The sequence below is a fragment of the Neovison vison genome, chromosome 2, assembly GCF_020171115.1.
Source record: "Neovison vison isolate M4711 chromosome 2, ASM_NN_V1, whole genome shotgun sequence".
In the NCBI taxonomy this organism is placed as follows: Eukaryota; Metazoa; Chordata; class Mammalia; order Carnivora; family Mustelidae; genus Neogale; species Neogale vison.
The window spans coordinates 71,951,384-71,976,037 of NC_058092.1; the positions used below are offsets into that span (position 1 = coordinate 71,951,384).

Genomic DNA, 24,654 nt, shown 5'->3' on the forward strand with positions numbered 1-24,654 from the left:
ATTTGATGATTTATCAGATCATCAAGTATATCATACATCATTTGATATATTTATCAAAGCGTACACTTTAAATATATACAGTTTATTGTTAGCCAATTATATCTCAATAAAACTGCTTTTAAAAAGGAAATAGGAACCAAAACGTAAGAAAAAAAAAAAAGTACAGATGAAACACATGGGAGTTATTTAAATTAGTTTGTTTCAAAATTCAGGGGCAGTTGGGGCCCCTGGGTGGCTCAGTGGTTTAGGCATCTGCTTTCAGCTCAGGTCATGATCCCAGGGTCCTGGGATCAAGCCCCACATCAGGCTCCCTACTCAGGGAGAGCCTGCTTCTTCCTCTTCCTCTGCCTGCCACTTCTTTTGCTAGTACTTATGCTCTCTTACTCTCTCTGTTACATAAATAAATAAATAAATTTTTTAAAAATTGTTTTTAAAAATGCAGAGCAATTGATGTATATTGAGGACTCTGGTTTGTAGGGCACAGAACTCTTCCTTGTACGCACAGTAAGATTCTGAGGAGTTCTGTGGACCTTGAGTCTGTCTGTGGCTCCTGCTCTATCAGCTACTAGGTCAGTAACTGCTATTGACTGCCTCCTATGAAGTGTGATCTGTTACCTCCCTGGCCACATGTGTGGAAGGAGCAGGACCCTCTCCCGTGCTCTGTTGTGACCACACATTAGAGAGAAAGTATAGCGTGGTAGTAAGAGGCCAGGGACCTTAGTTTGGATCCCAGCTCCCACATTTCCAACTCCCAAGGAGAGAAAAATGGCAGCTGGTCCCTAATTCATGAACAACTTGTATTCCAAATGTTTATTATGCCAACTGATTGTGATTTGGAATATATTTCCACAAATAATCAGCATTATGCATATAGCCATTAACCCCCTCCTCAATTACCTGAATAATTGTGTCATAGAGCCACTAGGGTGGGGGGTAAATATTTCTATAGAAAAATAAACCCCAAATTCCACTTTGAGAAGACGCATGTTCTTCTCCACTGGGAGAAAAGAGGTCAGGACGTCTAGGTTTATAGGGTCTGGAGAAGATGGGAGTGGAGTGGGCTCTGGGACCCTGGGAGGGAGACTTGGGGGAGGAAATTTTGGGGTTAGATCCAGAGCTGAAACTGGGACCGTGGAAGCTAATGGTGATAAGAAGGGTAAGAAAATGAGAAGATGACTTGAGGTAGAGGAAATAGAGCACACTGTGAATAGAGGCTCTCTTAAGAGGTAGTATTACAGATAATTGTTATTTTCTTCTTTTTATCTTTTTTGACATTTTCTGTAATGCACAGACTTACTTTAAAAATAAGAACAATGCATTGGGGAGGGTATGTGCTTTTGGGTAAATTGGAAGGGGAGGTGAACCATGAGAGACTATGGACTCTGAAAAACAATCTGAGGGGTTTGAAGTGGCGGGGGTGGGGGTGGAAGGTTGGGGTACCAGGTGGTGGGTATTATAGAGGGCAGGGTTTGCATGGAGCACTGGGTGTGGTGAAAAAATAATGAATACTGTTTTTCTGAAAATAAGTAAATTGGAAAAAAAAATAAGAACAATGATTTTTAAAGTCTTTTAAAATTTTAACCAAGATAATTATTTAAAGCAAACAACTGCATGTTTCCACTTAATATTTTAAGGGTGATATTTAATGTCCAAATTCTACTGTGCCTTCCCCAGGCCATCCGGAAATTTACCCTTTAGTATTAACTACCCAGACCCAGGAACTATTCAAATGCCAAATAGACGAAGATGTCACAGATGAACAACCTTATAAACTTATCAAAAAAGAAGATATTTTTGCAGACTTTCGGAACAGAGCTGCAGTATCTGACTTCTATCCGGTCAAAAAAGTTATCCAGGTAAGTACAACATCCCTCTTTATTTATTCAGTCCTGTCTCAAAAGGTTTCTGGTACATGACAACAAAAGATAGAGAGATTGTTGAATTTAAATCTGTGGCATGCCCCCCACCAACAAAGGAATTTGCCCACCTTTCCTATGGAATCCTGCTTGATAAACCTCTGTGAAAAGCAAACACCTGTCAGTGACTGATCCTTGCTTCACACCCAGGAAAACTTATCTTTGCCCAGTTTCAACTAGAATAGGAATCTACTCTTATTTTCCTATACCGCTTCAATTTTTTACTTCATAATTTTGGTCTGATTTGTCTCCAAACATGCTACTGAGCACCAACACGAAGTAAAAGGAATGCTTCTTTTTTTTTCCATTAGAAATAAAATCACATGGTAAATTCCCCCAGACCTACTGAGTTTTAAGTGCCTTGTTAATAGAATAATTTTACAATCTGGGATTATGAGCCATAGATTAGCACTATGGCTATCTTTTATGACTGATTAGAAAAATACCAATTCTGTGTCTGAATAAACTGAATGAACACTGACCTTCTCTTTTGACTCTATGCCTACAGGAATATCCTGGAGACGAGCTTCTGGTTGTTTATGACAAAGACTTCAAATATGGACATAACTTTTATCTTATTGGAACTGAAGAGGGCAAAGAAAACTATTTAAACGTAAGCATATGCCAAGTCCTTGCATCCTGTTGATTGTCGGAAGGAAAGAATAGCTCTGGGAGACAACTACACATGGTTTTGATTACTTCTGTTCAGCTCTCTTTCCCTGGGACCTAGACCAGGTCCTGGGGCTTAGAGTAGGTAAGCAGTAAATGCAGGATGACCTAAATCAAACACCTCAGAATAACAGATACTCTACTTATTTGCCCTTTACTGACTCAATGAGAGCAGAAACAATAAATCTGAAGTAGCATTGCTCTTGACCACTCTTTGTCTCATATTCCTGGTGCTCCTCTTGCCATATCCATGACTTTGGGTAAGTTACTGAACCACTTGTCTGCAAAGTGTTAGCACCAATAGTATCTATTTCCAGAGCTGCTGTGAAAATTAAATGTTTTTTTTTCTTTTGCTTAGTTTCCTTCTCCTAATTGAAAAATTAAACTAGAATAAAGAAAATAAGGAAGTGTTTAATTTATACAAACATAAATTTTATTGTGAAATATTCACATGCAGCTATAACTACTTTTGGTCATGTATTTGAGAGTGCTGTTTATTTTACTCTAGGCCCCAGAATTACCAGAAGAACAGGAAGAATATAAAGAGTATATTCCAGAAGATATATATGTTTACAAGCCACCTATCTCTAAACCATGGGTTTCTTTGGGCAGTGAGAAAGAAATTGAGGAAGAATCAGTTAAGGAATCTACAAAGCAGGTCAGAGGCTTGGGTATGACCTTCAGCGTGTCACCTCTCTAATGCTCAACAACACTGATTCCTGAGGGATCTGTGAGGTTTGCTATGTTTGCCAATGGGGATGTGGTTTTTCCTTTGATAGAAGAATGGTCATTGTTTGGGGTATTTGGGTATTAAGGGTAGAATTGTATTCCCCAAAAGAGATATGCTGAAGTCCTAACACTCAGTACCTTAGAAGGTGATTTTATTAGGAAATAGGGTTGCTAATCCAATATGACTGGTGTCCTTATAAAAAGATGGCCATGCAAAGACACAGAGACACAGGGAGAACGCCTTGTGAAGAAGGAAGCAGAAATGGGAGTGATGTATCCACAAGCCAGGGAGGAAAGGATTGCTGGCCATCACCGGGAGCTGGGAGAGAGGAAAGGAACAGATTCTCCCTCAGAACCTTTAAAAGGAACAAACCCTTCAGCACCTTGATCTCAGACTTCCAGCCTCCACAACTATGAGAATAGTTGAAATAAAATCCTATTGGTTTAAGCCACAAAGGCTGTGGCTTACATCAGCCAGAGGAAACTGACACAGTGGCATTCCCAGGGCAGCCGCTGAGAAGATTTGTATGTGAGTGATTTATTATGAAAGTGCTTCATAGAAGAATAGGGAAAGCAGCAGGACAGGGACATAGCAGAAGTCTTACAAGGGTGCAATCTCAGGCAAAAGGCCAGCAGAGGAAACCTTTAGCTTGAACCCCTAGGGGAACTATGGAGTAGAAATGACATCTGCGTTGTCCCAAACAGAAGCAAAGGAGATGGGCTTACACGTGTCTTCTACCAGTCCAACACCAGTGAGTGCCAGTCACTTCCTATTCTTTTTCTCTTGTACCAAAGTGGTCCCAGTAGCTAGAATAGTACTCTGTAGAAGAGCAGTAGGGGGTGGCCCTGAAAATGGAAAGCACACAGAGCTGGAGGGTCAAACAGTATAGAAAGAGATTTGAGAGGATCCAAACCGAGCACCTGTACTGTCTACCTGTACTGTCAACTGAACTTGATCGTTACTTTCACTGCTCACATGTGTTGCAGATTACATATATGATTTCTCGAAAACGAAATGAGTTTGGAGCGCCAATTAAGTTCAGTGACCAAAATGCTTCCAGTGTAAAAGATGCCTATATTGAATGTACAGCCTACCCAGATCATCATTTTACCCTTAAACAACTTGAGAAAGATGTTGGCATGCAAGTAATCCCCAAAGTCAAGGACATAAGTACTCAAACAAGATGGTAAGTGTGTGATGGGAGTGTATATATTCGAAGGCAATTGCAGTAAAATCTAGCAACATCCATGCTTATTTTGAAAGATCTTTATAATAAATAGAAATGCATTGACAATGAAGACATCGATCTTCACAGAGCAATTCAGGAAGATCTAATTATACTCAACAAATTTCAATTAAAAATCTCAATAGGAAAAAATTAATTACATTACAAAATCGCCATAGGAACAGGATAGACAAGTCTGTAAACACTGTGAAGTGGGACAGTAACTGATGCTGTTATGAGCACACCCCTGCTCTCTCAGAGCAGGCTCCTGTCGTCTCTCACCTTTGGCTCCTAACCATTCTATTCCACCACAGAGGTGATCATTCTCCCATATCCAAGCAGATTATGTTAGGTCACTGCCTAAATCTCTTTTCTGGCTCCACACTACATCCAGGGTCCTTAGGATGGCATTAGTTCCTCCTCCTTCCATGACAAGGCGTGGCCTGCCCCTCCAGCCTTGGCACCCTGCTCTGGAACAAGCTCTTGTGCTCCAGCCCCATGGGCTGCTTCCAGCTTCCAGAATGTCTGCTTCTCCTCATCTTCCTGCTTCTGCCCATGCTGCTCCTTTTACATTAGCCTGCAGTTAGGCCACATCATATAACACAAACTTATGTATACTAAAGTGGTGAACATCTCAGATAATATATGAAGTACTGAAAGTGAAAAACAGGATGGCTGTGTACAGAATGGTTGTTGGTGTATGGCTTGTTCACCCTCATGATCGCGTGGCTGTCTGGGAGCTCTGGCTCACTGCCACCGCCCAGAATCACGAGAGAGGATAGTACAGCAGATCACTAGTCCAGACAATTCCAAATCCAAAATTCAAAGTGCATTTTCTACCGAATGCATATTGCTTTCACTCCATCCTGAAATTAAAAAATCACAAATGGAAGCATCATAAGTTGGGGGCCATCTATAAAAGCAACAACTCCCATTACTATCTATCCCCTTACTCTATTTCTCTTCATGTTATTTAATATGTGTTTGTCATTGTCATTCTTCTCTCACCTCCTGAGAGTGACATTAGTACCAAAGAAACTTAGACTTTGAGACAAATTTCTAAGCCAAGTCAGCCAGAGATGACTTCTGTGTTCCTGACAGGGTGCAGAAAAGTGAAGAGAATGAGTCAGCCAGGGTAGACTGGGGAGGTAGACAGAAAAGGGACAGGGAACTTCCAACAACAGGAACCCAAACCAGAGGACTCTAGATTTAGTAGCCTCTCAACGAATGCTGACTCATACTAAGGACAGTTGTATCTACATAGATGGAGTGAAAAAAGAAGTAAGTGAAGGTCTTGGCGCATAAGATGAAAACAAAATATATGAAACAAAAGGTTCAAATCTAGGTGACTGGGAGAATGCTGGTACTCCTTAACAAGCACAGGAAATCAGGAAGGGTAGCTAGTCTGGGGTAGAGAGGCTAAGAGATACAATTTTGACAGAAGTAAGAAAAAAAACAAATAAAATCAAAGATGAAGTTCAAAGGGGACTGACAGTGAAAGCAAATGTTCAGTGTTCTTACCACACACTAGGCATTCTTCTAAGCCCTTGGCACACAGCAAGCAATTCTCACAACTGCCCTCTGAGGTAGGCACTATCCCCATTTTACAAATAAAGAAACTGAGGCAAAACCAGGTTAAAAATGAAAACTCAATGTTTAGAACGTAATTTAAATTGAAGCAATCACAAACAGATCTGCTGAGAAATAACAAAACAGCTCAAATTGAAAAAATAGGAGTAACTCTTAGTCATGTTGCCTCTTGGATGAAACCCATAGGTGTCATGTAATTTCTTACTTAATCCTGCCTAGAGGACACTAATGTGTGCTAAAAATTAAGAGATGAAGCTATGATTTGAACTCAGTCTCTCTGGTTCCAATACCAACATTCTTTCTTTCCAGCACTCTGCTTCGTGTTACTGATCCTGGGCTAGCTAGAGGAAAAAGGAATGAATTATTTATTAAACATAAAACTCTGTTTACTCCTTGTTTTTTATTCTTCATTAAGTGTATATATGTAAGTATATATATATATATACACATATATTATTTGCCTCTCACAGAGACATTTACTAACATTTGTTCAACACAGAATAAACAAAACCTAATATTTTTTGAACACTTATAATATGCTAGGCACTATTTTAGAAGCTTTGCTTGTATTAATGTATTAAATTTACAATGACTCTATGAGACAGGTACTTTGAGAATTTCGTTTAGAGATGAATAAACAGACACAGAGAGGTTAACTAATTAGCTTGGGGGGTCACAAAGCTTGTTAGTGACAAAATGGGACTTCAAAACCAGGCAGGGCGTCACCAGAGTACACACTCTTAATGACTGTGCCATATGACCTTTCTAGAGCCCCGTACCCTGAGATCAAGGAGCTCAGCCGGTCTAGTGGGTGAGACTCTCACTGCCCAAACACAACAGGAGATGTGCAAGGGTGGAGGTGAGCACTGAGGGCAGACTAGATGGGGAAAGCTTTCTCCCAGAGATCAGGTTGCCATCATTGCTGAAGTGTAAATTGTTTTTATTTTTGTATATAGAGAGCAGAGTTTCTCAGTCTCAACTCTAATCCATTTTGGGCTGGATAATTCTTTTTTGTGGGAGGCTATCCTGTGCATTGGAAGGTATTGAACAGCATCCCTTGGATTCCACTCACTACATGCCAGTAGCACATTCCATTTGTGACAACCAAAAATATTTCTGGATGTGGTCAAAAGTTCTCAGGGTGTGGGGGCGGGGTAGGATTGCACTGGTTAAGAAACACTGATTTAATGAAATGAAGAGAGAGAGAATGATGAACAAATGTCGCAAAATGTTAATAATGGGTGAATCTGGGTGAAGAGTGTATGAGAGTTCCTTAGATTAGATCCTTCTTAACAACTTTTCTATCAGTTAAAAATATTTAAAGGGGTGCCTGGGTGGCTCAGTTGGTTAAGTGCCTTCAGCTCGTGTTGTGATCCTAGGGTCCTGGGATCAAGTCCCTTCTCAGCGGGAAGCCTGCTTCTCCCCCTCCCTCTGCCTGCTACTCTGCCTCCTTGTGTTCTCTCTCCATCTCTCTAATAAATAAATAAATTCTAAAAAAATTTTTTAAAATAAAAAATTAAAAAAATAAGAACTTCTTGATTATGTTGGAAACAAATACATAAGTATTCAAAGTATTTTAAAAAGGCAGTCAATATCAATTATCTGGGATAGAGAAAAAAATTGAATATATAGAATTTAAATAAAAAATAATATTACTGTTACAGAAAGAAACCTTTACTTTCCTTTGATCTAATTTTCAGTATTCCATTTTCTTTTAATGTATTAGGACATATCCCAAAAATGCCACTACGCAGTATTATCCAAGAGAATTATCAGAGGAGGAAAAAGAGACATTTGAACAATCAAAGCCCTTGAGTGACTTTCTGAACAATACGTCTATAAAGTAAGAATTGTATATTAATTTTTTTAAAAAATAAAACATAAAATGTGTATGTGTACCTATAGTGATAGGTCTTAAAAAAGGAACTCAGCCCATGGTGTCTAGTTAGAGAGTATGAAGAGTTATCAGACATGAATGAGCATGTGACACATTCTCAATCTTTCCTTTCTGTTGCCAGGCAACACTCCTAGACCTCCTAAGCTAGGGCCACACCAGTGTTCACCTGGGAGATGTATACACTTGAGTGTGTGAAGATGTTTTCCTCATTATAATTATGATCTTTGTAAATGATAACATGAATTGGATTCAGATGTACCTTTGTACCTCTTATTCCTTCCCCCTAATTCCTGTCTTGCTGCCACTCTTGCTGAATCTGAGAGAGAGGTGTTTTCAGTAACACCCCCCCCCCCCCCGCCACACACTGTTACTAGGACCCTGGAGTGTCTAAACCAAAGAAGAGCTTGACAAGGTCTCTTCAAGTCGACATCAGAATTCAGAGAAGGCAAGCCAGTGGTGCACAGGTCTGCCAGTTGTACCCTGTAAATTGGTTTCCTTTTCTTCCCAAAACTAAAAATTTGTTGGTCGAGTTGATATGTAGCCCATATGAAGTTTTTTTTCATTTTTTAGAAAATAATATTAATTCTTTGAGACTTTTAAGTATTCTGAAAATTCCAACAACTCTCCAAAGCTATTACCTATGTCTGGGGGAATCTGGTTTAAAAATTCACCAGTGATGCAAAGAGAGTGCATTGAACTAGGTAAAATACTTTATATACGTATAGTTATGTTACTCTGGGTCAAGACTTCTTATGAAGCTTATAAAAACGTGGAACAGTGCGCCGTGACTCAGTTGGTGAGGCGTCTGCCTTCAGCTCAGGTAATGATCCTGGGATCCTGGGATCAGTCCCACATCAGGCTCCCTTCTCATCGGGGAGCCTGCTTCTCCCTCTCGATCTGTCCCTCCCTTCTGCTCCTGTGCACGCACGTGCTCTCTCTCTCTCTCTCTCAAAATAAATAAAATCTTAAAAAACAAAAAACAAAACAAAAAAAAAACCCAACCCAAAATGCAACAAAGAAAGATAGTTGTTCCATCAGTGCCTGATGACTGACAGCTGTTCAACAGGCTGTTCCTTGCTGACTCATCATTCACTGTAGCTAACTTGCCTGGGGCCAGCCACCGGAATGACTATGGAATCAAAGCCCTGGAGGGCAGAGAGAACACAATGGCTTTTAACAAAGAGCCAGAAACCCAGAGGCAGGAACACAGTCTCTCTTCCCAGGATTTCTGTACTAGTTAGTCCCTAGAGAAGATATTAAACATGCAGAAAAACTGTATATCTATCTCATGGCAAGGGTAGGAGACACACTACAAGGCAGAATTCCATGAAACCTCCAGAAATTGCCAGAGGTTCAGTGTTTTAAGAAGGGGGTTGCTATTTTTGTGGACTCTGCAGTCTGATTAGGGGAAATGAAAATCAGGTGAGTTTACTTCAGACTTTGAAGCAAGCCTCATTTTTTTGTCTGGTGACAAAATTAAATGCGTTTCTGCTTGGCTACAAAACTAAACAACAAAAACAAAAAGAAAGCATTAACTCTTTGCCACTCATTTATAGGAAGCATGCTACAGTTTTTCCTATGAGGCAATAAGAAACAAGAGCCCAAGGTTTCTGTTTCCCTATATCAAAATTTAGTCCTTAAAATTTTTCCTGTTAAGAATATTAAGAATGAGAAGTCTATGCACAATCCATTTCAAAGCCATAGATGGCCTATAGCCAATTCTTAATTATCCACAGGGTGTATTATCTTTAGAACTGGGTTTTTATTCTTCCCTTTCAGTTGCCATGCTTATAGAGAGGAATAGTAAACAGCTTTATAATTCCCTCTCTGGGATGTGGGTAGGAGAAGCCAGAACTATAAGAAAAAAGAGGAAAATTGGCACAGGAATTATAATAGCACCGGTCAAGAATAAATAAACCTACAAATACATCACTGCCAAAGCAACTAAGAAACATTCACTTCTGGATTAAGGAAAAAAAAAAAAAAAAAACTTACTGGGGCGCCTGGGTGGCTCAGTTGGTTAAGCATCTGACTCTTGATTTTACCTCAGGTCACGATCTCAGGGTCCTGGGATTGAGCTGCAAGTCAGGCTCCGTGCTCAGCTGGGCGTCGCTTGAGACCTTCTCCTTCTTCGTCTGCCCACCACCACTCTCACTTGATCTCTCTCTCTCTCTCTAAAATAATAAATAAATAAAATCTTAAAAAAAAAAAAAAGAGTACTTACAGGCTCTAACTCAGGCAACAATTTTACCAGCCTCCACTTCATCACCCTCAGAAAGTGGAGTGAGGGAAATCAAGAAACCGGAAACCAGAGGGAAGGTGCGGTCTTCTCTTCTCCCTTGTCAGTCGGTTCCCAGTTCGGGCTGAGAGGGAACAATCAGGAAATCAGATCAGAGACCTTGGCTTTTAGTTTGCCTCTTGGGAATTTCTTTCTCATTTAGGCCTGATGCGAGCAAAACCCCTGCGTCCCGCCAGGGGGTCGCAACGTAAATGAAAGAAAGGGAGCGAGAGAGAGAGAGAGAGAGAGAGAGAGAGAGAGAGAGAGAGACGGATATGATGTAACTCACTTTATTTTTATTGGGACGAGGTCCGCACCACAATCGTCGCGGTTTGGCAGCTCGTCAGGTTGTCACGATAAGGAGACGTCGCCTCACAATCTAGACAGAGAGGTCACCGCAGAAGTTGAGACTGGGAACCAGCGAGTGGTTGGCAATGAGACTGTCGGGGCGTCGGTAACACCCGGCGATGATGTTCTCCCGACAGGGAACTCGCTTCGCTCAGTCCAACCCGATGCCTCTTTTTATGTACTGTGCTAAGTCTCCTTCATAAACATATTACATCACTTGTTTTTCTCATGTTTATACATCAAAACACACATAAACACGAAAACATGTTTTTGCAACATTTTTGCAATATCATTTCACTGGCCAAAATATTTGCAGCTTATTGCTCTATGTTCATCTTTATCGCTGCACACATATTAGTCTTATCACTATACACATTGGTCTAGGCTTACTTGCTATGCTTGTTTATCTGCTATAAATGTTTTTTACTTGTTTATGTTTAGTTGGAGTAGGGCAGGCTTACTCCGTTTTTATTTATTTATTTATTGCATTTATTAATTAAAGGTTCACACTCACTACAAGACTGAAACAACAACAAAAAAAACCAAACCAAGATTTTGAGAATGCTAACAAATGCTTCTGCTTGAAGCTCCGGGCTGGGAAGCTCGCCCTCCTGGGTGTTCAAACGTACATATGCACCACCTGGAGATTCGTCAACATACAGACTCTGAGTCAGCTGGTTCGGGGTGGAGTCTCCATTTTTAGCAAACTCCAAGTTATGGTGGTGCTGGGGGTCCATGGACCACACTTTAAGTAGCAAGGAGCTAGTTTGGTAAAGTACAAGAAGAATTCAACCAAGAGTAACCAATTAAGCAGTGAATGGTAGTGTTCATTCTTAACAACAGAGGTATTAAAGGCCACCCTGCTTAATTACATTCTTAGGAGTATCAGTTGTAATATTTCGAGCTTATATTTAATTGTCTAAGTAAAGGAGGTTTCTTTCCTTATTTTAGGAAATTCATAATCAAAATCTCCCTCTTTGAGCTTACTATACCTATTAAAAAAACCAAGCTATTTGGACTCCCAATCAGTAGGGTAAAAGGCTGGGTTGGCATTCTAATGGTGGGAAAGCTCCAAAGGCCTCGTGAGTGAGCTGAGCTTTCACACCTACCCATACGCAGGGGCAATCAACATGACAGAAACTTATAGTAACTATTTTTTGGTTTTGTTTTTTGTCTGTGTATGGTACTGCTTCTTTCAAGAACGTACCTCATTTTCATATTATAAGTAAGTGACTGAGTAATGGTGGAGTAAGTTGGTCAAACTCACAGAAAACAGTTATAAGATCTAGAAAACAATATTTATATGCAAACATACACATAATTACTTGAAGGCTCAGGAGGGTAACCAAAAATAAGCAGAAACTGAAGGGGAGAAAGATGAGATTTGCAAGTCTGCAGGTTTTTTTCTATAATTATTGCCTAATCCATAGGAGGCTCAAGTGACAGAAACTTGTAGCCTTACAGGTCTGTGGGGAAGGCAGAATAACCAAATAGGAGAAAGTCATGGAAGAAAGGGAATCCCAGATAAGCCAAGACCCCAGATCTACATTTTAAAAATCTAATCAGACCCTAGGCTGTAGACTAAAATATTCATTTTTAGGGGGAACTCTAGGGCAGTCCAGAGCAACCAGCATCTAGAAGCTGAAAAACTGGCAGAGATTTCAGCTGTTGTTCTACAAAGAGAAGATCACATTTGGAGTTCGAGTCTAGAACAAATTTATCATTTTCGAGGAACAAAAGAGAACGCAGGTCTGCACAACATATCATAACAATCAGTTTCATTAAATATGTAAAGTCACTAAACATGTGAAGAAACAGGAAAATGGGACTCTCAGGTTCTTCCTGATAAGACCTCTGGTACCAAATGAAGAATGTTTTTTTTTCCCCCAACACCAAATATGTATCTTCTCCAACACCAATTCTTTAACTCTCACATGCTATCTGGAGTTAGTACAGACTCAACAAGTTAAGGGGCTTAGTCTGACAAGCCAGCCCCAACTTCAGATGCCAGTCTCAAGGTCTCAAGTCCTAGGGGGGCTATGCTTCTGACTGACCAGCTATAAATCAGTTTGATAATTCTCCAGAATGACTCATTTAACTCAGGAAAGGGCTCTCCTTACTATTACCAGTTCATTGTAAAGGATACGACTCAGGAGGAACCAAATGGAAGAGATGCACAGGACAAGACTGGGGGAGACAGGCCAGCCCTCGGCACTGTCGAGCACTCACCGAGTTGCGAGCTCCTATAATAACTTTTAGGACAGGAACTAGCTTAGTCAGGGCCCTAGACTACCAAGAGATGAGCCTAGCACTCAGATTGTTCTTGGAAGGGCAATATTAGCCTTGTTAGCAGGATGAGTCTTAATTTTAGGGACTGCATCATGCATTGCAGGTTTAGTAATAGAATTAAACACATTAACCCCTCCCAGGCACTATGATAACTAAAACTACCACCACCATCACACACATGCACACACACGCACACACACACATCACACTTCCAACTTCCATATCGCCCCTTGAGAATCTTTTATTTTAAATTTTATATATACAATATATAAGTGGATATTCTAATCCTGGTTAATATATAACCCTAAATACATAAGTATGTGTATGTGTGTATCTATATATCCCTAATGATATCTTTGTATAATAATTAGTATATATGAACATTCAGTACTGAATATGGCTAAGAAAATTGCCTTTTCTGTCAGTTTGGGGTTTCCAGGAAGTGAACAAGACCAAGTTTAAAGTAGAGGCTTAGAGGGTGCTGCTGTGTGAAAATTCTTTTTAAAGGAAGCAGGACTGGGCAAGGAGAGCTTTGGCAAGGTCTAGGTCAAGCCCAGCAGGGAGCTCCAAGGGCAAGACAGCTTGTGGGAGAACTCCTGCAGGAGGCAGAGTAGGGGAGGCCCCCAGTCCCTGCAGCTGCCAGCCTGGTCATGGGCCTGGGAGAGCACAGCCTGGGCCTGGAAGCCAGAGAGATCACGAAGGTGCTCCAGGCCGTCAGCTAACAGCCTCCTGGCACTAGAAGTTCTGAGTAGCCCACAGCCAGGAGATATTTTTTTCTCCGAAGTCATTTATTTCACATGGGGGGGTAATCATCAGTTACCAGATATAACTGAGAACATTTTTTTTCTTTCCATATAAATGAAAAAGGACCTGATGAAAGACATATCATTGAATAGTAAAATCCAACATCTTGTGCTCTTTTTTTCTTTTAAACGAAATAGTGTTGAAATAGCCCTGCAGCAAAATGAAATCATGAACACATTTATCGATGACTGGAAGTGCCTGGCAGAAGAAGAAAGCACCTTTGGAGACAAAACCGATACCCACTTGAAAGAGTACCAGTCCTTTACTGACCTCCATAGCCTAACGGAGAAGATGGTCACCTCGGTCTCATGGCATCCGACCGTCTATGGTGAGATGAACATTACTGCGGTTCTCCTTGGTGATGCGCAGAAATAGTCCCGTCACTTTTCTAGTAAAATGACAAGCTAGCTCGGTTTCTCAATGGCAATAAGATGGCTTACAGCCGCGAAGTGCACCTGCCAAGACCTTTCGGCACCGCTCTGGGCCTGTGTTCTCCCAGCACCTCACTGTGGTTTCTACAAGGACAGAACCAGAGCTCAAGCCAGGGAAGTGATGGGCTCAGGTCACCCAGTTGGTGCAGTGCTGAATCCGGATTTGCCTCAACCTGCTGGGAGTCCCAAGGCTGGCTCCGTTTCCCCTCCCCCATTCTCTTCCTCTCTGATTACTGGACAAGAGAGAACACTATTACACAGTAGAACTCTAGGAGAACTCTTGGTGTCTTATTGAATATATTTATTCAAATTTCAGCACTGTGGAAATGAATAGTGACTATGTTGAGCAGCAAACTAAAAATATTTCTCTATGTACAGTTGCTGCAAATTTTAACTTCTAATTGTGTTTCAATCAGGCCTAATAGCTGTGTCCGTGGCTGTACGACTCTCCTTTGAAGAGAGAGTCCACTTTTCTGGCAAATTATTGCTGCAACCATCACTGATTCTTTTCTGGAGTTTCTCTGATCCCATTCATCCTCAGGTAATTTTTTTTTAACATCCTCAGATAATTAAGGAGAGTTGTCCACATAGTCTAAACATTTCAAAACTATGTTCACATTTATTTTCAGCAGTTTTAATTGCAAAGTACTTTGTAACCACTTAATATGGTAAGTGTTTATTAAGTTAGGCTTCTTCAATTCAGAATTTATCATCAATTTGAGGAAAGCTTAAGTTTACACTTAGTTTACTGGACAAATCAGCATGTTATTTTCAAAAAACGATTATAAGAGGACTGTTTAACCAATTTTAAAAAACAAACTCTTTCAGGGGGTTTATTTAAATACTGTTTGTTCAAATGCAAATAGATCTTAATTTCACATGAATTCCATCAGTTCTGAGAATCAACAGTAGGTGACAGTAATGAGTACAAATGTCTGTGTGGGAAACAATGGGGAAGAGTAGGGACTATGGCCCTGGAGAGTGGACAGCCCATCTGTGGGGATATTACTCTTCAGCTTGCTTGTTGTCAGGTGGTCTCACTTGGTTTAAAGTATCCAGATTAGAATTTTGGAGTGAAATTTCCCAATTTTTAAATAGTTCAACTAAAACCAAACCAAACACACAATTCAAATAAAACAGGACTGAGGGCTGGGTTTGCCCCACAGGGTTCTATTTCTATCAGCTGCTCAAAACGAGTTTTGCTTAGGGGGAGTGTGCTTTATAGTGTTAGATTAGTTTGTTTTTTTAATGTGCTTAAATATAATATTTTGTTTTTATAAAGTATTATATAACTAAGGATTTCCCTAATAAACCCTAGCCTATGCTTCTACCTTCTTCCCTAATTCATCTGAATTCAGGCAGTTTTACTATAATAGATTCTAGCACTTGAATTATTATAGACCCAGAGATCAAAAATGACAGATCTTTAGTTCTTTCTTATCAGCCAAATTACCACAAAAATGGCAAGAAGAGGCTTTCTAACGTTTTCTAATGGACTAGGATCACTCTCCAGTCCACATCATGGAAGTGTGGCTGAACTTTCAGGCAAATTAGGAAGAGGAAAAAAAGACCCTTTCCTCTATTTCAAAGAATAGCTTTAAAAAGACAGGCAAGTGATTTCTTTTACCTTAGTTCAATCAAAACTATAAGAAAATATTTTAAAAATTTATGTTAAAAGTAGGAATCTCTCTAGAAGCCACAGAGTACCAGATAAAGACGAATCACTCCAATCCCAGTCTGAAACTAGCTCAGTGGTGGCTCACCAATGGCCTCTGAAGCCCATATTTTTGATGGTCTTGTTTAAGGAAGAGCAGTAGCCATGCTTGCATTGTGCCTGGTGCCAACACATTAGCACAGGTGCCAGCTGTGATTACTGTACCTATTCCTTCACACTGGAATATTCCTTGCAGGGCTTCCTTCTTACCCCCCCTCCCCAGTACTTGAGTTTGTCCACTTTCTAGGTCCTTTATTATTTTAAAATTTGAGATATTATCACTGGCGATATCTCTCTCTTCTCATCCAACACATTTTTTTTTTTTTTTGAGCACTCACTCTGTGCCAGGTTAGCTAGAGAGCAGGGAGCAAAACAGGCAAGTAGCTTGTTCTCACAAAGCTAACCTTCACCCTTCCCAGAAACACTAAGCTTAGTCTTTTTTATAAAAAATTGTAACAGCTCTCAGCAGTGACCAATGGAGGGTGGAGGAAGGGGAGACCCGGGCCCCTGGATCACATACCTCTCTCATACACATAGACAAAGTTCACAAAATTCAGCAGAAGCAATTTCTAATCCACAGGTGCAATTCTGCAAATGGACTATATGTCCATTTTTCTTATAGATGGCTATGAAATTCAATTTGTGACTGTCTTAATATTACTTTCTCACTATGATCTTAATAGACTTTCTCATTCTGTCTTGAATTTGGGGGGTTTACTTTAGTTAATGCTGGAGAGCCCAGATGACATCTTTTGCTTCAAGTTCTGTCCAAGTGACCCTAATATCATTGCTGGAGGCTGCATAAATGGGCAGGTAATTATGGATTTTTTCCCAACTATTTATTAATTTGGACAACGTCCTGTCATATGTTTTGATTGGTAGTTTTTCTTAAACTTAAGGATTCAATTTGGCAGAAGGAAGTATGCCAATTGTGTGCCAAGAACTGGGGTATATAGGTGTGTTGGACATGGTATCAGGGCTCAAGGTGTCCACAGGGTAATCTAGTTATAACTGGAACAAAATTGAGTCAAATCTGTTTGTATTCATGGAATAGAGTCACGTATTAGCAAGATTCTGCGGAATAACAAAAAACACAAACATTAATACCTCTTGGTCAAGAGTCCTCTTCTGACTTTTCTCTAGAGGTAGGAGTTGGCAATGATCCAGAATTTGAACAGAAAGTCACTGGGAAAAGATATTTATATTACTGAATTCCTATGTGTACAATTTGATACCATATTTGTTTTTTTCTTTTTAAGTTATCTAATTTTTTAGGCTTTATTTATTCATGAGAGATGGAGAGAGAGAGAGAGAGGCAAAGGCAGAAGCAAACTCCCTAAGGAGCAGGGAGCCCAATGTGGGACTCAATCTCAGGACCCTGGGAACATGGTCTGAGCCACCAAAGGCAGATGCTTACCCATCTAAGCCATCCAGAAGCACATTAAGTTCTCTAATTTATATGAGATTTAGATCCTATCCTCCAATAGCCTGTTTCTCCAATAAAGCAAAACAAAAATTTTAAAGCTGTTTTATGATCAGAATTTAAACTTACTGTGACCAGTGAGTTTGACCATTAACAGTATGTGGTCTTTTTATGTTTGGCTATGAAAATTTCCTTGTGATTGAAAATTTAATTGTCTATAGTGGGGATGCCAGGGTGACTTGGTCGGTTGAGTGTCTGACTCTTGGTTTCAGCTCAGGTCATGATCCCAGGGCCGTGAGATTGAGCCCCACATTGGGCTCCACACTCAACTAGGAGTCTGCTTGAGATCCTTTCCCCCTCCCCCTTGCCCCTGCCACACACTCTCATTCTTTCTCTCTCAAATTAATACATCTTTTAAGAAAAAATAAATGTCTTCAGCATCCATGACTATTTATCTGGAACCAAAGCAATGAAGAAAATAAATTTCCCCCTCAGTTTTATTCACAATAACTGGTAGTCATAATGATGACCCAGAGCCCATCCTACAAGCCCTGCAAATCCTGAAATGCTTTTTGTTACTCATTATGAAGGTGATACAACTCTAAGGATATTTTAGAAAAGGGGTGTGTGGCTGGCTCAGTCAAAGAGCATGTGACTCTTGATCTCGGGGTTGTGAGTTCAAGCCCCATGTTAGATTGTAGAGATTACATAAATATATACATGCATAAATAAATAAATAAATACTTTTTAAAAAAGAATATTTTAGAAAAGGAAATGATGAAAATAAGATCAGTCACAATTCTGTAATTCTGACATCTTGTTAAGAGTATTGAAATGACTTTAAATCATTGAAAATTAATCTAATTTAATGTTGCATATTCTAGTTTATTCTCATTTTTCCAAAAATTGCCATCCATGTATATGGAAACTTGGAGTTGGCTAGAATATTCAATTAAGTAGAAACCATCACTTTCCAGCCTTTTGGGACAACAGTGTTTGTACTACTTCTGGAGAACAAGCAAAGCAACTCTCCCCACAGTCACAGCACATTCTCAAAGACAGAGGAAGAGAGTGTCATATGGGATATTTCTGTGCATGCAGATGGCATAGAATTTCCCAAAGCAGAGGAAATTGCGTGCTGTTTATCCTGGAGTTAAAATAAAATACTAGCCTTTATTAACATAAGCACAAGCACAAAAATCAACATGCTAAAAATATTTTATAGAGAAGAAAACATTCTTTGTCATGTTAGCTTAAAAGTTGCTGACTTAGGGGGCACCTGGGTGGCTCAGTGGGTTGTCTCTGCCTTTGTCTCAGGTCATGATCTCAGGGTCCTGGGATGGAGCTCCCCATTGGGCTCTCTGCTTGGCAGGGAGCCTGCTTCCTCCTCTCTCTCTTCTAGCCTCTCTGCCTACTTGTTATCTCTGTCTGTCAAATAAATAAAATAAAATAAAATAACTTTATTAAAAAAAAATTGCTGACTCAGGGTGCCTTGGTGGCTCAGTTGTTAAGCATCTGCCTTCAGCCCAGGTCTTGATCTCAGGGTCCTGGAATTGAGCCCCATATTGGGCTCCCTGCTCAGCGGGAAGCCTGTTCTTCCTCTCCCACTCCTCCTGCTTATGTTCCCTCTCTCGCTGTCTCTCTCTTTCTCTGTCAAATAAATAAAATCTTTAAAAAAGAAAAAAGTTGCTGACTTACTAAAGATGTAGGCTAAATTTGATTATCCTTCAAGGTGACTGATTGATCAGAGTGCATGCCAATACCAATGTGTTTTAAAAAATCCTTAAGACCCAGTGAGCTATTTCCTGAAGATGTGTTGTAATAACATTTATTTCTGTTTTAGATTGTCATGTGGGATATTTCTGCACATGCAGATCGCATAGAAAACATCAAGACAGGCGGTAGTAGAAGTAAAAAAGTCACGCTCAAGGTTAGCTTTTTATGACTTTTCATTTCCAAGTTTCTTCAATTCCGGGGTTTATCAAAAAGTACATAACACAACTGCCAAGCTACACAAAGAGTCGATACGGGGGGGGAAAGTATTATTTCCCACACCTTCACATCTGTTTGTGGACTTGTTCTGAATTTCTTTTATGGAGGCCTGTGATTAAAAAATCAATGAAACAAGTCGCTTGACCTACCTGAGGATGTTAAGTTATTTTTTGTTGTTCTTAAATAAAATAAAGGGCCCGAGTGACTTGCCTGAAGGGATGTCATGGAAAGACCAGGGGATGGAAGGACGATGTGTGTAGGCTCTGGACTGCAGTCCTGTGAGTTGGGACATGTCTTCTCACCTCAGCAGGCATCAGTTTTCTCCTGTGTAGAATGAAGGGGTTACAATCCTTTCTGATAATAACATCCTATGATTTTGTGAAGCTGTGGATGCTGCCAAGAGGATTGACGAAAGACTCCTCAGCTCCTGACGCAGTATTCATCCACCATATTGCACACCTCTGGCCCCACTTCTTCAACCTGAACACCGACTGGCCTTCACCAAGACATTGTGGGCATGCACGAAACACTCTTTTAAAAATGGGATCTCAATGATACATTAGGGAGTAGGTCAATCATTCTTGCTAAGTTTAGAGATGAAACCTGAGACTAAACTGAAGGGAAAATACATAATCTTATTACCTAACTACATTTTGCATTGAAACACTAGTTTCAATGTTTTTCTTTGACCTAGTATTTCTCCAAGTTATTAATTCTAACTGGAATAATGAGTAAAGTGTGAATTCACTCGTTAGCTCTCTGAATTGAGCACACAACTTTCTTTTCACATTTTTCCAGCCTATGTTTCTCCTTGAACCAGACAGTAATAAAGAAGCAACATATATCAGACATTGTGCGGTCTCCTCAATAGAAAGTGGTCATAAGAAAGTAATTACAGATATACATTGGCTGCCTGACACATTTGAGGTGAGTCTTGATGGTCTCATAATTTTCTCCTGCTGGATTGTACATTTCAGAAAATTTTATTCAAAGAGCATGTTTCAAGTCAACAGTTCATTTACATTTAAATCATAAAATGTTTCCCGAGAATAAGGCCAATGTTTCAACTTCAATGGCTTATAAACCACTAAAAAATGTAGGTGGTGTCAACAATGATAAAATATAATAATGGAGAAGATAAGACTTTGATATGTAAAAATAGAGTACAAATATTTCACACTGTCAGTATTTGTGGATTTAAAATGTATGATTTCAGCAAATTGGAGCAGGCAACTCTGAAGATCTGTGACATACAGTAATGTGTTATTTTGCCAATGCAATTTTGAACTGACCGCACTGTGAGGCTGGTAGGTGGAAACTAATCCTGCAGTGAATGAGTCCAGTTGCAATGTAGTTTGGCTTCGTAGTTCTGTACCTGACTCACTAAGTCTGGTGTTAGTGAACTTGGAAACTGGTAAACTCCCCAAATGTTTCCTACAAGCACACTAAGGGTCCACTGTGTACTTTGAGAATATTAAAGAATATTATGACAAAGTAGAGTTGTAAAGGGTAATTAGCTCTTCAACATACTCAAATGGATTATCCCAAAGCAGCAATACTTTTAAAAGTTATAATGAACCAAAACAAATAGCCCAGACAGTTTCCATTACCTCTAAGAGTTTAACATGAGGTAATGGAAGGAACTCTCTGTTCCAGCTTCATGTCAGCTCACACAGTACACACAAATTAATTCAGATGATTATAAATTTAAATAAAAATAACAAATACAGAAAAAATATAATAAAGATCAAAATAGAATACCATAGAATGCTATATTTCTTGGTTGGAGATAGTTTTCTAAGCTAATTAATGTTGAAAGAAATTCAAAACATACACATGTAAATTTCTAAGCTAACAAAGAGCAAACAATAAAATGGAGAAAAATATTGGTCTAAAATATGATAAATACAAAATTTCCAGTAAATAAAACATATACTGGAAAACAATGAGTAGATAAACATGAAAATCATTCACGCTTTCTAATATCAAAGAAGTTAATAACAAAGCAACAGTAATATACTATTTTGGACATTTATTTTTTAAATAAAAATTTAATAAATAATAATGCCCTGTGTTAGAAAGGATGCAGTGGTGAAACCAGTAAACTCTAACACTGCTGGTTCCAACATAAAACTTCTGGAATACAATTAGGATGGTTCTTAAATCATCCAAATTTTCGACTTTTTGAACAGTAATTCAAATTTTGGGAATTCATAGTAAGAAATAATCAATTTGTGCCTCAAGAAACATTACATGCACATCTTAATAAATTATATCAAAATGATTAATGAAAAAATACTGGAAAAGAATACAGGTAGAATTATATTTGATATTAAACCTATTTTTCAGATTTCTATAATATTACGTTGTTGTTGTTGTTTAAATCGTTAAAACATGAAAGTTCAGAGCAAGCACACTTCTGGGGTCTTGCACTTCATACAGCAGAGAAGACTCAGTAGAGGGAGAGGCAACATGGACTCTAGATTGCTTATCAGATGAGTAGAAGTTGGCAGCATTTGGGAACCCATGAGCATTTGGGCTCCTGTGGCCTCCACCAGATTTCCAGGGTCTTAGTTCCTGGGACACCTACCAGCCTTAGCAGTGCAGCACCTGTATCCCTCCTCCCACCCACTACTTTTACTGTTTATTTGCTGCTGGAACCCCTACCTTTGATTACTATCTTGCTCATCAGTCCTACCAGGAAGGTAGGGAATTAGGGAGTCATGTTTCCCTACTGATTCAAGAGTGGCATCTTCATAGATTGCCACAAAACCTTTCACCTTGTTTCAAAGCGAACTAGTTGGAACTTGGGACCTTCTAGGACCCTGACGAGCGAACCATTTACTCTCCTTAGACTCTTGCCTGTGTTAGGTGACTCTTGGTATCTAAAGTAACACTAAATGTCTTCTCTACTAACCTTATCTGCTTAATAATCTCATAAAAACTCCTATGTTCTATTCCACCATTAATAGTAAAAAACAAGAGTCTGTGTTTCTAATTATAATGGATAATGAAATTGTTATACATCATTGATAATTATAAAACTGTTAAAATGACTTACGAGTACACAGGTTTAAGTGTTCAAATAACATCAACTGAAAAATCTAAGGATAGAAATTTTTACGCATGCTAGTTTAAACTACATAAAAACATTTCTGTGAAAAAAGACTGGAAAAATACCTTGTAGAATTCCACTTTATGTTAAAACTTATTCTTCAATTTCCGTGTTATTGTTATATTCTTTTAATAAAAATTAAAATAAAGAAAAAATATTGAAAGAGTAAAACACATGAGAAAAGTCATTACATCCTAGGTACAAAGAACTTACTTCTTGTGTCTTTAAAAAAAAAACACAGATTAACAGATTGGGGGCTGTCTTTGAGAATCGAAATGGAATATGCTGTCAACTTGTCACGTGTTCAGCTGACTGGTATGTCTTTGTTAGTGTTCTTGGGTCAATTTCAAAGTTGGAGTGGGTGGGGAGGAAGGTTTCCCCACCTTCTGCCAAGCAATACTCCGGACACCAGCTGGGTGTCTCACAACTCCACTTAATTCTGACACTATCCACCAGGATTCTGACACTATCCACCAGGATTAGCACCAGGTTTTTTTTTTTTTTTTTTTTTAAGATTTTATTTATTTATTTGACAGAGAGAGATTACAAGTAGGCAGAGAGGCAGGCAGAGAGAGAGAGGAGGAAGCAGGCTCCCTGCTGAGCAGAGAGCCAGATGCGGGACTCGATCCCAGGACCCCGAGATCATGACCTGAGCCAAAGGCAGCGGCTTAACCCACTGAGCCACCCAGGCGCCCCTTAGCACCAGGTTTTAAGGCTCAGTCCTACAGGACTGCTCTCTGGAACTCCTCCCCTACCACTACACACTCCCCTGCCAGCCACCTCAGACGCCAGTCACAAACCCAGGTCGTTAGCTGTACTTCTGACTGGCTGTAGATTGGAGGTTCCGAAGATTCCTCCTCAGGTTGGATTAACTTGCTAGAGTGGCTCACAGAACTCAGAGAAACATTTTACTTACTAGATTACTGGTTTATTATAAAAGGATGTAACTCAGAAAGAGCCAGATGGAAGAGATGCAGAGGGCAAGGTATGGGGAAAGGATGAGGAGCCTCCAAGAATCTCTACTTGTTCACCATCCAGGAAGCTCTATGAACCTTGTCCTTCTGGGGTTTTAGGGGACTTTATTTCACAGGTACAATTGATTAAATCTTTGGTCATTGGTGACTGAACCCAATCTCCAACACCTCTCCCCCTGCTGGAGGTCAGGGGTTGGAACTGAAAATTCCAACTCTCTAATTGCAGGGTTGGCTCAATTGACAACCCACCCCCATCCTTAGGCGCTTTCCAAAAGTTGCCCCATTAACATAACAAAAGGAATCTTTGGGGCTCTCTACATCTAGGAAATTCCAAAGGTTTTAGAAACTCTCTTCTAGAATCCTGGAGGAAGAACAGATTTATATAACCTGTAATTCACAACATCACAGTCTTATTTTAAACATGACCTAAGTGTTTTCATGCAATATATTCTTTTTTCTTAGATGCTTCTAAAATCATTATCTTCTGTTCCTTAAATAATCATTATTGTAACAATTAAACCTGATATTAACAATAGGGCAGAATATTATAGACTGTTGCTTGCTGAAAAAATATTTTTATGATGCAAATATGTTGTAAAAAGAATACATATGCATGTACACGCCCACCCACACACAACCATATCCTATACTATAGGTAATAAGTAATAAAGTTGCTGAATCAAAGAAAGAGCTGACTAAGGCCTTAGAAACAGCCGGAGGGATCTGGGTAGCAGGAATGAATGGCCAGCCCCTTCCATCTGAATGAATCAATTCCAACCTGACTTCTGTTAAATCACAAAATCACCCCCTTTGGTCAAGGAGGGAATGGCAAGACACCGTGAGTGACAGTTCCAACCTGACTGCGTGGAATAGGGAACAGTTCCCAAAAAAACAAAACTATTAGAGTGCTCTAGCTAAAAAATGAAAGAGCACGAGGGTAAGGGTGACAAGCAACAAAAGGGCCACCAATAGGTCCATATGGAATATTATACAACAATTAAAATTGTAATGATTCATGGAGCAATATTTATAGTATGATGTTGATTATAAACAACAGAAAACAAAGCTCTACTCTTCTTCAATAGCCTTGGAAAACATTTAGAAACACTGAACAGACATAAAATTTTATATATGTTTTATTTGAGACACAGGTCCTTGACTGTTGGTTATAACAATGGCCCTTGAATTTAGAAATATTCTAGAACATTCTGGAAATAATAATTCCTTCAAAAGTTGTTTATGCATTTAGAAAAGCTAAC

General features: G+C 39.5%; 1 protein-coding gene across 1 annotated transcript in view; it reads left to right on the forward strand.

The window, feature by feature from the left end:
• DNAI3 (dynein axonemal intermediate chain 3) overlaps positions 1 to 24,654 on the forward strand; it is a 67,782-nt gene that overhangs the window by 11,780 nt on the left and 31,348 nt on the right. The window contains exons 4-14 of the mRNA XM_044238603.1: positions 1,675 to 1,856; positions 2,425 to 2,529; positions 3,094 to 3,243; positions 4,302 to 4,501; positions 7,857 to 7,973; positions 13,884 to 14,074; positions 14,594 to 14,718; positions 16,615 to 16,704; positions 19,158 to 19,244; positions 20,105 to 20,233; positions 22,663 to 22,736. Coding sequence (XP_044094538.1) covers positions 1,675 to 1,856; positions 2,425 to 2,529; positions 3,094 to 3,243; positions 4,302 to 4,501; positions 7,857 to 7,973; positions 13,884 to 14,074; positions 14,594 to 14,718; positions 16,615 to 16,704; positions 19,158 to 19,244; positions 20,105 to 20,233; positions 22,663 to 22,736 — 1,450 coding nt within the window. The remainder of the gene's footprint in view (positions 1 to 1,674; positions 1,857 to 2,424; positions 2,530 to 3,093; positions 3,244 to 4,301; positions 4,502 to 7,856; positions 7,974 to 13,883; positions 14,075 to 14,593; positions 14,719 to 16,614; positions 16,705 to 19,157; positions 19,245 to 20,104; positions 20,234 to 22,662; positions 22,737 to 24,654) is intronic.